This window comes from Podarcis liolepis (genome assembly GCF_965112155.1).
Source record: "Podarcis liolepis genome assembly, chromosome: 1".
Lineage (NCBI taxonomy): Eukaryota > Metazoa > Chordata > Lepidosauria > Squamata > Lacertidae > Podarcis > Podarcis liolepis.
Window position 1 is genome coordinate 8,528,552 of NC_139554.1, and position 15,190 is coordinate 8,543,741.

The 15,190-nt window shown below is 47.5% G+C and overlaps 1 protein-coding gene across 2 annotated transcripts in view; it reads right to left on the bottom strand.

The window, feature by feature from the left end:
- CCDC175 (coiled-coil domain containing 175) overlaps nt 1-14,679 on the bottom strand; it is a 37,776-nt gene extending 23,097 nt beyond the window's left edge. Inside the window, exons 1-7 of one of the 2 annotated variants that reach the window (XM_083518094.1) lie at nt 14,487-14,679; nt 7,303-7,388; nt 6,622-6,733; nt 5,036-5,171; nt 3,331-3,559; nt 2,913-3,035; nt 1,044-1,153 (exon numbers count right to left, since the gene is read on the bottom strand). In XM_083518094.1, coding sequence (XP_083374220.1) covers nt 1,044-1,153; nt 2,913-3,035; nt 3,331-3,559; nt 5,036-5,171; nt 6,622-6,733; nt 7,303-7,388; nt 14,487-14,565 — 875 coding nt within the window. In that variant the 5' untranslated portion in view covers nt 14,566-14,679. Of the gene's footprint in view, nt 1-1,043; nt 1,154-2,912; nt 3,036-3,330; nt 3,560-5,035; nt 5,172-6,621; nt 6,734-7,302; nt 7,389-11,769; nt 11,922-14,486 lie in introns of those variants that run through there. The other variant, XM_083518095.1, reaches the window with a different exon arrangement.
- Between the last annotated feature and the right edge of the window lie 511 nt (nt 14,680-15,190).

Here is a 15,190-nt window from a genome sequence, read left to right on the forward strand (position 1 = left end):
AGAATAACGTAGAATAATTAAGACAAGCTATTTCTGCGCAAAGGAAGGAACTGCCATCCATTGGATGTTGTATGCTGCCATTTTAAGAGCACTGCAGTATCAGAATTATTAGCAATACGTAAAAATGAGAGTCAGGTATTGGCCTTGCAGCTGGAAGACTAACAGAGCAATCATACTCGCTGGATCATCACCTTGTCGTGGTGAGTGGGCTTGTGAGCGAAGCCGACTACTGGGAAACACTGGCCTGCGGGCGCTCCAATTGGAGAACAGCCTTGACCAAAGGCGTCATGGGCTTTGAAGACGCTCAAACTCAAGAAGGGAGAAACATGCTAAGAGGAAGGCACATTTGGCAAACCCTCACCGTGATCAACTTCCGCCAGGAAACCTGTGGAAGGATATGTGGATCCAGAATTGGCCTCCACAGTCACTTACGGACTCACTGTTAAGACTGTGTTCACGGAAGGCAATCTTACTTGGCTACAAGTGATCTCCAAAGAAGAAGAACAGAGCAATCTTATATCTGCTTACTCACTAGAAATAAGTCCTCTTGTTTTTAATGGAGCTTATGCCCAGGGCTGCAGCCTAACCTTCCCTATGCAGCATGGTCCTTTGTCTCCCCACTCTGCACCCCACTTTAATGTGAATGGTTATTATTGTTCTTGTTATTGAACCCCACCCACTTGCACAAAAGAGGTGCTGGAGCTCATCAGCAGAATGCAGGCTCAGCTTGAAGGTTCAGCCTCTGGGGTTTGCCGTTAAAAAGGAGAAGGGAACATGTCATTAGAAAGGCCTTTCTCCATCTGAAATCCTGGACAGCTGTCACTAGTCAATGCAGAAAGCACTGACCAGGATGCCTGTATAGTCTGATCTGGTATAATAAAGCAGCTTCTGTTGTGCCTTGAAACCTATGGATTGGGAAAATAAGATATGCAGCATATCTTGTTTCATACCAGAGCAATTGTTTGGCCTTTTAAAATAAATAGATAAACTTCACATTTAAAAAAATCGTATAAAAATGTAAGAAATGTAAAAAATGTGCTTACTTTTTTTTGATGAGATCCTCCTTCTCTGCCTTTTTTGCTTCATATGTTTTAATTAGTTGTCTGATGTTCTTGAAGAGTTCTGATAGCTCATCCCTCTGAGAACTGTGGAGCTACCAAATGCAAAAGTAAAATTCAGAACTGCTAACACTCCTATTGAAGCATTGTGTCCTTGCTTTAAGAGAGACGTGCTTCTCTTCAGGCATGAACAGCCTGATTATTTAGATTTGTATTTGGAATTATGGTTGCAATCCAAACAAGCTCAGGGTGGTTTTCGCATTAAAACCAGGCTTGGCACACTGGTCCTAGAATCATATAGAATCATATGAACTGTAGAGATTGAAGGGAGCCTGAGGTCCAACCCTCTGCAACGCAGGAATCTCAACTAAAGCATCCATGACAGAGGGCCACCCAACCGCTGTTTTAAAACCTCCAAGGAAGGAGCGTGTACCATGTACCACTTTCAGAGGGAAACCGTTCTACTGTCAAACAGCTCTTAGCATCAGAAAGTTCTTCCTGATCAGGCAAATATTGTAAATTGACTGGCCAACCTTTCGTTGCTGGCATCCCTCTGTCTCAAGAGACAATGAAGTTTGCCTCTAGGGGTGAAGTCAAATCACTGCATTAGCAGCACTGAAGTGACCTTTGCAGGGGGAAAACCTGGGCAATATGTATGGAGGTCCTGAGACCCCCCCCCCTTCTCAGCCTCGCTGATGTGGTCCAAAGGAAAGCAGAGCAATACATCTGGCACCAGCTTGGCTACAAAAGTTGCCAGGAGGAGGAGTACAAAGTGCCACCCAACCATTGTAGAGACTCCACTCTGGATCACAGTTTCCCTTCTCCTAAATGGGCTCCCTTCCCAGGTTGACATGCCCCACCTGCCCCTCACTTCCCTCTACAGCACATGTGGAAACCGCCTTCTTGACTGTTGGACCCACTATTGGTCTCGTCCGCTCAATCTGCAGGAGCCTGTCTTCACATGCAGGGAAGTCCCTAATTCAATGAAGGTTTGAGACCCATTGACTACCCTCACCTGGTTTAGCCGGCCAGTCAAAGCCATTTCCTGAGGTGTGGTCACTGTTGCATGCTGACAGCTTCTAGGAGCCATAGGTGAGAGCTGAGTGCATCCACCTTCTCACAGCTCGATTGCACAACTTTCGAGTACATTGTGTTCAAGCACAGATTGGGAGGCCACCTGAGATCCTGGCCACTGCACAAAGCCTTTAAAGCTCAGAGCTCTCCCTACCCATCCCTTTGCAGCACTGTGATCCACCATCTGTAGTCCTGCTTGCCGCAGCAAGTGAAGCAGATTCTGAACAACAGGGAGGGACCGAGCAGGAAAACCTGTGGCTGCTCTGCCTATCACCTTAAGATAAGATTTGAAGGGCTATGTCTAAAACGTTGGCAATCCAATGCCAAAGCCCACAACGATATTAGGAGCTCGGTTCCCAATTTACTAGGATGCCAATCCACCAGGCAGTGCTCCTGTGTGCAACCCCAATTCATTCTAAAATCAAGCGCTCACTGGATCATTTCTGCCTGTCCCCCATTCTGTCAAGTACCGTATTTTTTGCTATATAAGACTCACTTTTTCCCTCCTAAAAAGTAAGGGGAAATGTGTGTGCGTCTTATGGAGCAAATGCAGGCTGCGCAGCTATCCCAGAGGCCAGAACAGCAAGAGGGATCGCTGTGCAGCGATCCCTCTTGCTGTTCTGGCTTCTGAGATTGAGAATTTTTTTTCTTCTTGTTTTCCTCCTCCAAAAACTGGGTGTGTCTTATGGTCTGGTGCATCTTATAGAGCGAAAAATACGGTGATTAGATTATGCTTCGTTTACCAAATAGCTCATTACCCAAATACATCATTTCTTTTACCTTCTGAAGCTCAGCAATTTCCCTCTGCATATCTCTCCATACATTATACAATTCTACATATTCTTCCTTCTTCTGTGCACCTTCAATCTTCTTGGCCGCAAGCCTACTTTTGATTTCTTCAATCTACAGTCAGAACAACTTTAATATAAGCAGAGCAAGGGGAAGGGGGAGATGGATCTTTCGTATTCTAAATAAAAGCAGACCAGCTTGCTGTTGATTTGTTAACACTCAGGGGAACCATCCTTAAATTGTAAGGTGCTTTTCACAAACTGCCCAGGCATCGCCTGTTTAAGGTAACCCAGGTACCTGTTTGATTCAGTGGACAGCTGTGCCAATACTGGACCAGACAGCCCAATGGTCTGATACCGTCCGAGCGAGGCAGCGCCTCTTTATGGAACTGCAATTCCAGAAAACATACCTGTGCATATAGCCACTCTTTCTTTGTTTTAAACTCAGAGGCCTCTTGAGCCATTATTTGCTTCAGCTCTTGGATGGCACTTTCTTGCCTGCCAATTTCTTCCTCCTCATATTTTTTCCTATTGTGAAGCTCATTTATCTCAATGTTGACCTTATGTTTCGCTTCCATCGTCTCGTTCAACAATTCAACAGCTTCTTCGTGCTCAGCCCACAACTCCATTTCCTCCTCGCTGTCAAAAGAATGGCATGGCATGTGTTGAGACATCACGTTTGCTTCATGGTGACAGAGAACAGCAGAAACGTACCATCACTTGCCATCACCTTATTGCAACTTTATCTTATGCTATGCAACCCAGAAAAGGGCAAGAGAGTCTTATTGATTGAGGATAGGGCAGGGCTACAAAGAGCTGTATCCAATGCAGTATACATGCAAGGATGCTTAAGCAAAGAGAATGTGCTACTTCTTCTTTCCCACTGCAGCCCCCTAAGATGCCTCTCCTGAGGGTTAGGAACATCCGGAAAGACAGGTCCTGGGATACATGATGGATCTCTGCGCAAGCAGCTGCCACCTGATTCCCCTCACTTCACCCCTCCCAGTGAAACCTCCACCCCTCACCCCAGGCTTTTCCTGGGGGGGTCTTGACTCCCAGGAGTGGCTTTGCAAAGGACACAAGGTGTTGCAGTGGGAAGAGGGAATTGTGTGAGCATCATTGGACACAAGCCAATGGGCTGTAGGCAATGCAGCAATAGAGTGAATGTTCCGTTCACACATTTTTTTTAAAAAAATTAATTTCTATACTTCTATACTACCCTTCATCTGAGGATCACAGGATGGTTTGCAATATAAAAACATAAAAGCAAAGTAACAACCAAAACAATACCCCACTGCAAGGATTCTCCTTGAACAATGGAACGTTCTCACCCACCCACACCCAGCATTCACCCAAAAACTGTTCTAGAGGTTTTCCCAACCCTCTGGAGAAGATTTGGGAACAGCACAAGGTACATGAAGGGGGGGAGGAGAGGGGGAAATCCGATTTCTCTAGTGCTAATCCTTGCACAAAAACAACTATTTAGTTGCATACCGTCCAATGTGTGTAAATAAGTGAGTAGCAGTTTTAGGTTAAACATTAAGATAGAGTTACAGATAGGTAGCCGTGTTGGTCTGCCATAGTCAAAATAAAAAAATTCCTTCCAGTAGCACCTTAAAGACCAACTAAGTTAGTTCTTGGTATGAGCTTTAATGTGCATGCACACTCGTATCTGAAGAAGTGTGCATGCACACGAAAGCTCATAATAATAATAATAATATCTTTATTGTCATTGCCCCCTCTCGGGGACAACGAAATTACTTGGCTGCTCCATCCACCCAGGTAGGGCACTCCACACAAAATCAAAACAACTATAAAAACACTAATTAAAACAATACAGTATAATACAGCAAGGAAGATTAGATGATTAGATTAGAAGATTAGATACCCAGAACTAACTTAGTTGGTCTTTAAGGTGCTACTGGAAGGAATTTTTTTATTAAGATAGAGCTTATTAATAGCAGTTTTGTGATGGAACAACGTTATCTAATCATGTTATAGAATCTCCTTTCTTGAGGGCTTTCAAGACACCTATCGGGGATACTTTCAGCACAGGACAATTTAGGCTGGACAATTTCCCAATGCTATGATTTTGGTTGAACAAATCATGCCTACCACAGGTGAGCGTTTTGGTCTTTAGAGACAGTCTGCTTTGAATATGCCGATTCTATTGCAGTGGAGATCTCGTTTATGGACGTCTCAGTCTCATTTATCTTGATAAAACGATAGCGTTGAGCAGCAGCCACGAGTTCTGGAACAAGAAATGTAAGACAGACTTACAAATACACACGCCCATGTACACACACACACACACACACACACACACCATTAAAATTCCCTGTGTGGTGCTTCTGTCTGACTTGCTGGCTTTGTGTAGCCACTCTGACACTCATCCCATGAGAGCAACATCAGGAAGTCTACACACTCCCAAGAGATCAGGTAAGGTAAAGGGGTTGCGGCGCTCATCTCGCTTTATTGGCTGAGGGAGCCAGCGAACAGCTTCCGGGTCATGTGGCCGGCATGACTAAGCCGCTTCTGGTGAACCAGAGCAGCGCACGGAAACGCCGTTTACCTTCCCACCAGAGCGGTACCTATTTATCTACTTGCACTTTGATGTGCTTTTGAACTGCTAGGTTGGCGGGAGCTGGGACTGAGCAACGGGAGCTCACCCTGTCGCAGGGATTCGAACCGCCGACCTTCTGATCAGCAAGTCCTAGGCTCTGTGGTTTAACCCACAGGGTAGCTACATTTAAAGAGAGGCAATTGATAGGTACACCTGGGTGAAGGAACCCAGGGTCAGATGCAGACCCTGAATTCAAGGGCACATTCCAGCCAGGCAAAACCACTCAAAATGCAAAGCAGTGCCAGTGCGATAGAGTGGCCTGGAGGGCCAACTCTGGCTCCCAGACTTATTCTCCGTTAACTTGTCTGTTCCCCTCTTAAAGGCAATACAATGGCTTCTCCCTATGTACACAGGCCTACACATTCCTTTGCCTCTCCAGCATGAGGTTCCTGGGGCAGCACCCCCCCCCCCAGGGAGTCATGGTCCACCCCTCCTTTTCAAGGAATCCCACAGGGATTACAGTCCATGCACAGGGAAAACTTTCACAATTGATAAAGCAATGTACTTTGCATGCTGCCTCTGTGGGCATCCTGCTCTTCTCACAGCGCTAATCCTCCGTAATAATTATGCAATAAATTTCTTTGCGCTTCTTTTTGCCCCTGAAGCAGTAAGTTTTTAAAACAAGGCGATTCAAAACCTAACGGGAAAAGAACTTTCTGCAACAGACCTCCTGCTGCTCTAATATTTCATGTAACCTATTTGCATTTACTGATGGCTATATCAGGGATCCAGAAATGTGCAGAGCTTTAATACTAGAACTCATTATATATATTGGTTTTATCATTTTATTTATGCTATTTCAGTCACTTTATCTATGCGAAGGGAGGGGAAGTAGATATATAAGAGAGTGTGTACACAGATAATTGCTTTCTTTTTTTCTTTAAAGTATTATTATTATTGTCATTTCCCTGCTCCCTTGAGAAAAACAATATCCCATCTTCTGTGGTCCAAAGTTTAAATTCTGCCACTAAATTAAACTTAATTAGTTCAATCAATCATGCTTTAAATGAATGGTTATACACCCTACAAATACATTATATCTGCTGCTACATGCTATTATCCCATGACTCTGGAATACCTTCAAACTCCTTCATTACAAGCTCAGGGAACCCTTTGATTTGGACACGGAGATTGCTGTTTCTGATGGTCTCCTCTTCCCACAGTTCAATAGTATGTTTCCTCTCCTCTTCCTAGAAATGGACACATGGTCGAAAAATGAAATTCAGCATGATACGCCTGCACTAATTTAAGTACCACTCCAGTTTTGAGAGCAGACATACAGAAACCAGGACAGCTAGCTCTGGAAAGCACATTCATCATGGTACTGTCCATAGCCAGCAACGTTTCCCATTTTTAAGGGAAATTCCCTTATTCCAAATAGGATTCCTCGCAAGAAAAGGGAAAAGTTGACAGCTATGGTACTGTCCTGTGTGCAATATTATGCCTGCTCTAGAGTAATAGAGGTATCCTGGACACAAGGTGCTCAATGCCCTGGGTGTAGGATGGAACAGAATGTCAGTTTCAAGGTATATGTATAGCTCTTGAAGATTGAAGATCTACTAGCAAAGACCCTCTCTGATTGTTAAATTCTAGTAAAGCAGCAGAATGGTCTAGGGAGGCAGCTGACTGCATCCCAAATAACCAGCTGTAAATCCAAGGCACCTCATTTGATCAGGTCCAAGTTTGGTAATCAGAGAAGTGCACAGTTCCCTATTTTTTATGTGTCCCAAAGCTTTGCTTGTTTAAGTTCTGACATTACCAGTTTCTTGATGGATTTAATAGCATCTTCAAAGTGCTGCACAGTTTCCTTGTTGAACACAAGCCCTTCATTCTGAAGCTGTTTTTCTAAATAAAATTTGGGGAAACAATAAAATCTTAAATCTTCGTAATATGCTGCAGCTTTTAGGTTTACTTATTGTATCCCACCCTTCATCTCTTTCATGATCCCAGAGTGGACATTAAAACATTACTAAATTGAACAATTTGCAAATTTACAGTAAACACAATATAAAACAGCAGCCAGCAATATTATTCAAAGCCTACTTGTCAATATCCAGCAGCAAATGCCAAAACCATCCCCAGCTTTACAACAGCAGCTCCACCCAGCAAAATATCCCCCATCAGTCCCCACTAAACGTCTAGGAGAATTAAAATGTTTTCAATTGGCTCTTAAAGAGGGCCAAAGATGAAACCAATTGTATTTCAGAACCCTACTGGCCTGGCTTGCATGTCCCGCTAATCCAAACTCTGTCATAGTGTGAATTTGTGTGTGTTGGCTCCCAGAAAGGTGCTCACAGCTGCTTTACTTCTGCCTTTCCATTTTGCTGGCACACTGAGCTAAGTTTTGGCTGAGTGTCTTGTCCAAGCCTGGGCTCAGCTCTCTCTAAACTAACCCTATCCCTATGACTTTAATCTGTTTTAACAGTTTTCAATTCTGAATTTTATACTGTTGTAACCCCCCCTGGGGTACCTGCTGGTGAAGGGCACATAATACATTTTATTAAATTAAAAATAATAACCACCACCAGCTGTAATTTCTCCAGGGGTAAGTAATGCCAAAGGGAAGTAAATCTTGATGAACTAAAGGCGTAATGAAAGAATATAAACAAGCTAATATAATACAAAAAAGTTAATGTAACATAGTACCAATTACAAATGAACAATATATGCTGTATCCAAAGCAAAAAAATTAAAATCCAAACACAAATAGTATAAATAAATCTAATATTCATAAACATGACAAATGTGCCTCATTATACAGTGGTGCCTCGCAAGACGAAATTAATTCGTTCCGCAAATCTCTTCGTCTTGCGGTTTTTTCGTCTTGCGATGCAGGGTTTCCCATAGGAATGCATTGAAAATCAATTAATGCGTTCCTAGGGAAACCGCCTTCAGACCAGGACCAGGGACAGTCTGTCCCCAGACCTCTTCTGAAGGCTGGGGGGGGGGGGACAAGGGCTTTTCTTCTCACCCCCAGCATTTTAAAAAACCCTGGGACAGCGGAGGACTTCTCCGCTGTCCGGGCAATCTTAAAATGCTGGCGGGGGGCATTTTAAAATCACCCCGGACAGCGGAGGACTTCTCCGCTGTCCGGGGCGATTTAAAAGCCCCTGGGAAGGCAGGCAGGGGGGACAAAGACTTTCGCCCCCCGCCCGCCTTCAGAAGGTGTTCCCACCCCCCCCCGCCCGGCTTCGCAGCAGCGCTACGAAGCCCGGCGGCTGGGGCAGGTGCTCCCGCCCCCCACCCCGCTTCAAAGCAGCGTTCCAAAGCGGGGTGGCTGGGGCAGGTGTTCCCACCCCCCGCCCGGCTTCGCAGCAGCGCTACGAAGCCCGGCGGCTGGGGCAGGTGCTCCCGCCCCCCCCCACCCCGCTTCGGAGCAGCGTTCCGAAGCGGGGTGGCTGGGGCAGGTGTTCCCACCCCCCCGCCCGGCTTCGCAGCAGCGCTACGAAGCCCGGCGGCTGGGGCAGGTGCTCCCGCCCCCCCCCCGCTTCGGAGCAGCGTTCCGAAGCGGGGTGGCTGGGGCAGGTGTTCCCACCCCCCCGCCCGGCTTCGCAGCAGCGCTACGAAGCCCGGCGGCTGGGGCAGGTGCTCCCGCCCCACCCCACCCCGCTTCGGAGCAGCGTTCCGAAGCGGGGTGGCTGGGGCAGGTGTTCCCACCCCCCCGCCCGGCTTCGCAGCAGCGCTACGAAGCCCGGCGGCTGGGGCAGGTGCTCCCGCCCCCCCCACCCCGCTTCGGAGCAGCGTTCCGAAGCGGGGTGGCTGGGGCAGGTGTTAGCACCCCCCGCCCGGCTTCGCAGCAGCGCTACGAAGCCCGGCGGCTGGGGCAGGTGCTCCCGCCCCCCCCACCCCGCTTCGGAGCAGCGTTCCGAAGCGGGGTGGCTGGGGCAGGTGTTCCCACCCCCCGCCCGGCTTCGCAGCAGCGCTACGAAGCCCGGCGGCTGGGGCAGGTGCTCCCGCCCCCCCACCCCGCTTCGGAGCAGCGTTCCGAAGCGGGGTGGCTGGGGCAGGTGTTCCCACCCCCCCGCCCGGCTTCGCAGCAGCGCTACGAAGCCCGGCGGCTGGGGCAGGTGCTCCCGCCCCCCCCACCCCGCTTCGGAGCAGCGTTCCGAAGCGGGGTGGCTGGGGCAGGTGTTCTCCCCACCGCCCCTTGCTTCAAAAGAGGTCCGGGGGCAGCGGGAAGCGCTCCCGCTGCCCCCGGACCTCTTTTGAAGCAAGCGGCTGCGGGGAGATCCCTTCTCTCCGCAGCCGCTTGCTTCAAAAGAGGTCCGGGACCTCTTTTGAAGCAAGCGGCTGCGGGGAGATCCCTTCTCTCCGCAGCCGCTTGCTTCAAACGAGGTCGGGGACCTCTTTTGAAGCAAGCGGCTGCGGGGAGATCCCTTCTCTCCGCAGCCGCTTGCTTCAAACGAGGTCGGGGACCTCTTTTGAAGCAAGCGGCTGCGGGGAGATCCCTTCTCTCCGCAGCCGCTTGCTTCAAAAGAGGTCGGGGACCTCTTTTGAAGCAAGCGGCTGCGGGGAGATCCCTTCTCTCCGCAGCCGCTTGCTTCAAAAGAGGTCGGGGACCTCTTTTGAAGCAAGCGGCTGCGGGGAGATCCCTTCTCTCCGCAGCCGCTTGCTTCAAACGAGGTCGGGGACCTCTTTTGAAGCAAGCGGCTGCGGGGAGATCCCTTCTCTCCGCAGCCGCTTGCTTCAAACGAGGTCGGGGACCTCTTTTGAAGCAAGCGGCTGCGGGGAGATCCCTTCTCTCCGCAGCCGCTTGCTTCAAACGAGGTCGGGGACCTCTTTTGAAGCAAGCGGCTGCGGGGAGATCCCTTCTCTCCGCAGCCGCTTGCTTCAAACGAGGTCGGGGACCTCTTTTGAAGCAAGCGGCTGCGGGGAGATCCCTTCTCTCCGCAGCCGCTTGCTTCAAACGAGGTCGGGGACCTCTTTTGAAGCAAGCGGCTGCGGGGAGATCCCTTCTCTCCGCAGCCGCTTGCTTCAAACGAGGTCGGGGACCTCTTTTGAAGCAAGCGGCTGCGGGGAGATCCCTTCTCTCCGCAGCCGCTTGCTTCAAAAGAGGTCGGGGACCTCTTTTGAAGCAAGCGGCTGCGGGGAGATCCCTTCTCTCCGCAGCCGCTTGCTTCAAACGAGGTCGGGGACCTCTTTTGAAGCAAGCGGCTGCGGGGAGATCCCTTCTCTCCGCAGCCGCTTGCTTCAAAAGAGGTCGGGGACCTCTTTTGAAGCAAGCGGCTGCGGGGAGATCCCTTCTCTCCGCAGCCGCTTGCTTCAAACGAGGTCGGGGACCTCTTTTGAAGCAAGCGGCTGCGGGGAGATCCCTTCTCTCCGCAGCCGCTTGCTTCAAACGAGGTCGGGGACCTCTTTTGAAGCAAGCGGCTGCGGGGAGATCCCTTCTCTCCGCAGCCGCTTGCTTCAAAAGAGGTCCGGGACCTCTTTTGAAGCAAGCGGCTGCGGGGAGAAGCGCAGCCGCTTGCTTCAAAAGAGGTCCGGGGGCAGCGGGAGCGCTTCCCGCTGCCCCCGGACCTCTTTTGAAGCAAGGGGCGGTGGGGAGAAGCGATCTCCCCGCAGCCGCTTGCTTCAAAAGAGAAGACCCGCTGTCCCCGGGGCAAGCTTCGTTTTGCGAAGCAAGCCCATAGGGAAATTCGTCTTGCGAGGCAACTCGAAAACGAAAAAACCTTTCGTTTTGCGAGTTTTTCGTCTCGCGAGGCGTTCGTCTTGCGGGGTACTACTGTATATCACACAGCATGCAAAAATATGAATAGACTATAAACAGTCAAAATCATGTTGACCTTGGTCTCCCTCGGTGGTCTCATGAACTCTGCTTGGTTAAAAAGAAACTACATCTCAACAGATAATAAACCAAATGTTATTTGAGTTAATCACAAAGTAGCATTACCAGTTAGAGCTATAAATGATAATGTTCCCCGGGCCTTTGAGTATACCATATAAATAAATGTCACATTGTTCAATCTAGCTGGCACTCAAGGTTCTTCCAACCAAGGCATGTTTTTTGAAAAAATAATCTGGCTACTGAGCCTTGAAATTGTGCTTCCTTGGACTGTTACCTGGGTCCTCACGTTAATTAAAAATGCTGTTCTAATTTGAAGACAGTGTGGCAATCTAGGATGTAGATTGCAAGATTTATGCATTAGATCAGCTGAAAGGAACAGATTTAGTTTTCTTTTGTCAGCTAAATATTATGTACCAATGAGCGCATCAAAAGGGAACTCACCTGCACTTAAGATTTACAGCTGTCTTGTGATGTTATGTCATCTCCTGCTATACTGACTGCAATAATCTGCTAAAGGTTCAATTCAGCACACTCTTTGATACCTTACATTTCACTGTCAGGGCTGGTGGCCCAGAGGCAAACAGTCAAAAGGAAGAAGGCAGTCAATGAGGAGCTGTAAATCAGAATCAGCAGCTTTAAAGGGCCAGATGAAACTCTTAGTGATTCTACACAACAGCAGTTCCCTTATGGAGAGGGAGCTGCAATACCACCTTCTGGCCATTGGTGGTGATGGCGCTGCAGAGCAGCAGAGATCAGAGACATCGTTCTTTCCGTCTGCAATGCAGTGCAGAGAATAAAGGGCCAAAATTAAATTCACATAATTATGCAGCATACAGCCACATATCATTTCCTTAAATAATTGCAAGCATAGGAGAGATTGAGTCTTACTGGGAAGGAAAAGCACAGGGAGAAGAAGGCTTAAGTCTTCAGTTTCCTTATCCTGCCTTCCCATTAAAAACCGGGCTCTTAATTATTTACGGAAAAACCTCACACTGTGTAATTAAGTGAATATATAGTTTGACCCTTAGATGTCTGGGCTCCACCATCATACTGCCAGTCCAAGATTCCCACCACCTTAGATTATCAAACCTAGAATAGGTGACAAAAGGGTGGCTTTGTTATTCATGTACAAAGTGTTGCAAGCTCTATTTAGCAAGTTCTTTCTATCAGCTTTCCTGAGCCAGCTTCCATTTTTCAGCGGTATCATCCTAACAGCGTTCAACATATTTCCAAGTAGTTCTGAATGACAGAAATCAATTTCGTCTCTCTCATGAGAAGAAAACACAACAAAAACAACCATAAAGATTCACAGCCTCCAACGTTTGAAATGAGCCTTGCAACATATTCCCAGAAAAGTCCAGTCTGGTGAAATCTCCACTAGCTATAATTAAAAGCTACTACGAATTGTTGGAATCTGTTGCACAGAAGCTGCATCATCAACTATTCCATTCCTCCTATAGCAGACCTCTAATCTGGATTTGGTATGCTCCGGACGTGAGATTTGTGTACCCGAAGATGTTTTTGTACAGCTGGCATTACTCTTACTTACTTTGGAGCAATAATGGCAGGGTTTAGCAACAAGATTGTGGTGCTTCTTTTAATAGCATTATTATTAATAGCATAGTTATTAATAGCATACTTATTCCGAGGGGAGATAACTATCCCTTAAGGTTTTTAATTATGTTTTTAATACAAATTTGGATTCTCAAAGTTATGAGCGCTTGTTGTTTAAATATTATTATAACCACCTTGTTAATGTGCACAGGGAACATCAGGACATGTCAAAAATATTCCTTTGCTTGTGATTTTGAATAATTCTGAGGTCAACTGAGCATTTTCCTGTCACTTTCCTTATTGCAAAAGGTCCAATTTTGGAAGGAAGTGGGCTTGTTGTAGCAGACCTCCAAACCAAGTTTAGCGATGCAGCTTGAATTCACTGCTATGTGTCTGAGGCAAGCTTTACGTACTACGGAAGTAAAAAATGCAGAAGATTTAGGGCAGTTCCAAATGGTTTCTGTTTCGGGGTGGGAGATTCAATCACATTCCAGAAAATTTAGGTTGGGCAATTAAAACAGATTTGGAGAGCTGGCTCATCAAACCTGCTCCCCCAAAGTGAAAAGGAAAAATGATGCGGGGCATTATGGAACTTCGTCTAATCTCCCCACTTGCAAACAAATTAAAAAAACACGCTCAGTAAAAACACGTCAGCTTCATCTAACTTTCCTGCAATGAACGCTCAATAAGCAGGACATGGGAAAGCGCCCTTGATTTAACTTTCTATATCAAGAGTGCTCTTAAAAACACAACAGCAAGCAGGACTAATAAGGGCGAAAAGGACAACCCAAAAGGGGCTAAGCTTCTGTATTTTCCTTACACCACAAAGCACAGAGGTTGGGTGGCCATCTGTCAGGGATGCTTTCGTTGAGATTCCTGCGTTGCAGGGGGGTCAGACTAGTAGACTTTCAGGATCCCTTCCAGCTTCTATGTTTTATGTGGAAATTGCTCAATCACGGGCTGCCCAAGTCTGGAATTTCCCAGACATAGCTGGGATTCGGCCATCGGAAACCCTCTAGGCGGGAAATTGCAGAAGTGTTTGCGAAAATCCGGGTGTATGGCAACCCGAGTAGATTTCGGCGAATTTTTGTATCTTGATTTTCACTTTTTGAACGCAGCAACCCTATAATGACTGGGTATTTCTTGATGTGCATTGGGCTGGACTAGATGATCCTGGAGGGTCCCTGCCAATTCTACACTCCTATTATGGTTTATGACTAATTCTGCTATGTTTAATAATAATAATAATAATAATAATAATAATATTTATTTATACCCCGCCCATCTGGCTGGCAAGTCGCCTTGAGCATGGCTCTAACCACAGGAAGGCGGCGTTCAGATTAAATGATGGCGAGATCTAAATTTAATAAAGATAGATAGATAGATAGATAGATAGACAGACAGACAGACAGACAGACAGACAGATAGTGGGCTGGACGCGGGGAAGAATAATGTCTCCCCCCTCCAGCTCAGAGAGCAGCACCAGCTTTGCGCCAAAATAAGCCAAAATTGGGGGTTCCCCTCATTCTCCCCCCCCCAAAAAAAACCCCTGATCCCTGTGAAGGAAACTGCTCCCGCGGCGCGGAGGAGGGAAAACAGCTCACCCACGCTGCCCAAGTGGCCCAGAGCCGTCGCTGCCGCCGTGGACTCGGGTCGGGTGCAGGGCGGAGGCCGGGGATCCATCGCGGCCGAAAGCCTGGCTAGGCCGCGCGGTTGCCACGGCAACGGGGCGAAAGGCGGCCTAGTGCGCGGGCCGCGATCCTGCGCGCGCCTTCCTGGGAGCAAGAACCATGGAACCCGGTGGGGTTTGCCTCTGAGGAGGCGTGCAGGGAGCTGCGCTGTTTGCAGGAGCCGGGCAGCAACACCGCAGACGCTTCAAATGCTCTGCCCGTGCTTTAAGAACAACGAACAGAACCGCTCTCCCTATTTTTTGTTTGTTTGTGGCTTTCATTGATTTTTTAAAAGAGGGATCCTTTTAAAATTAATAATAATAGTAATAATAATAATTTATTTATACCCCGCCCATCTGTCTGGTTTCCCCAGCCACTCTGGGCAGCTCCCAACAGATTGTTAAAAACATGCTAAAACATGAAGCATTAAAAACTTCCCTAAACAGCGTGTGCACTTGCATGTGCAATAATGCGCCTACCTTCCCTTCCCTGTTTAATGATCACGTCTAACTAATCATTACATCCTAAGTACTGTACAATGAATTGATCATTATTAGCGCGCCCCTTTCAGTTCACATGACGACTGACGTAGAAGGGGAAAGAAAATTTAAATTATTTGTTTGTTTCATAAAATGTAT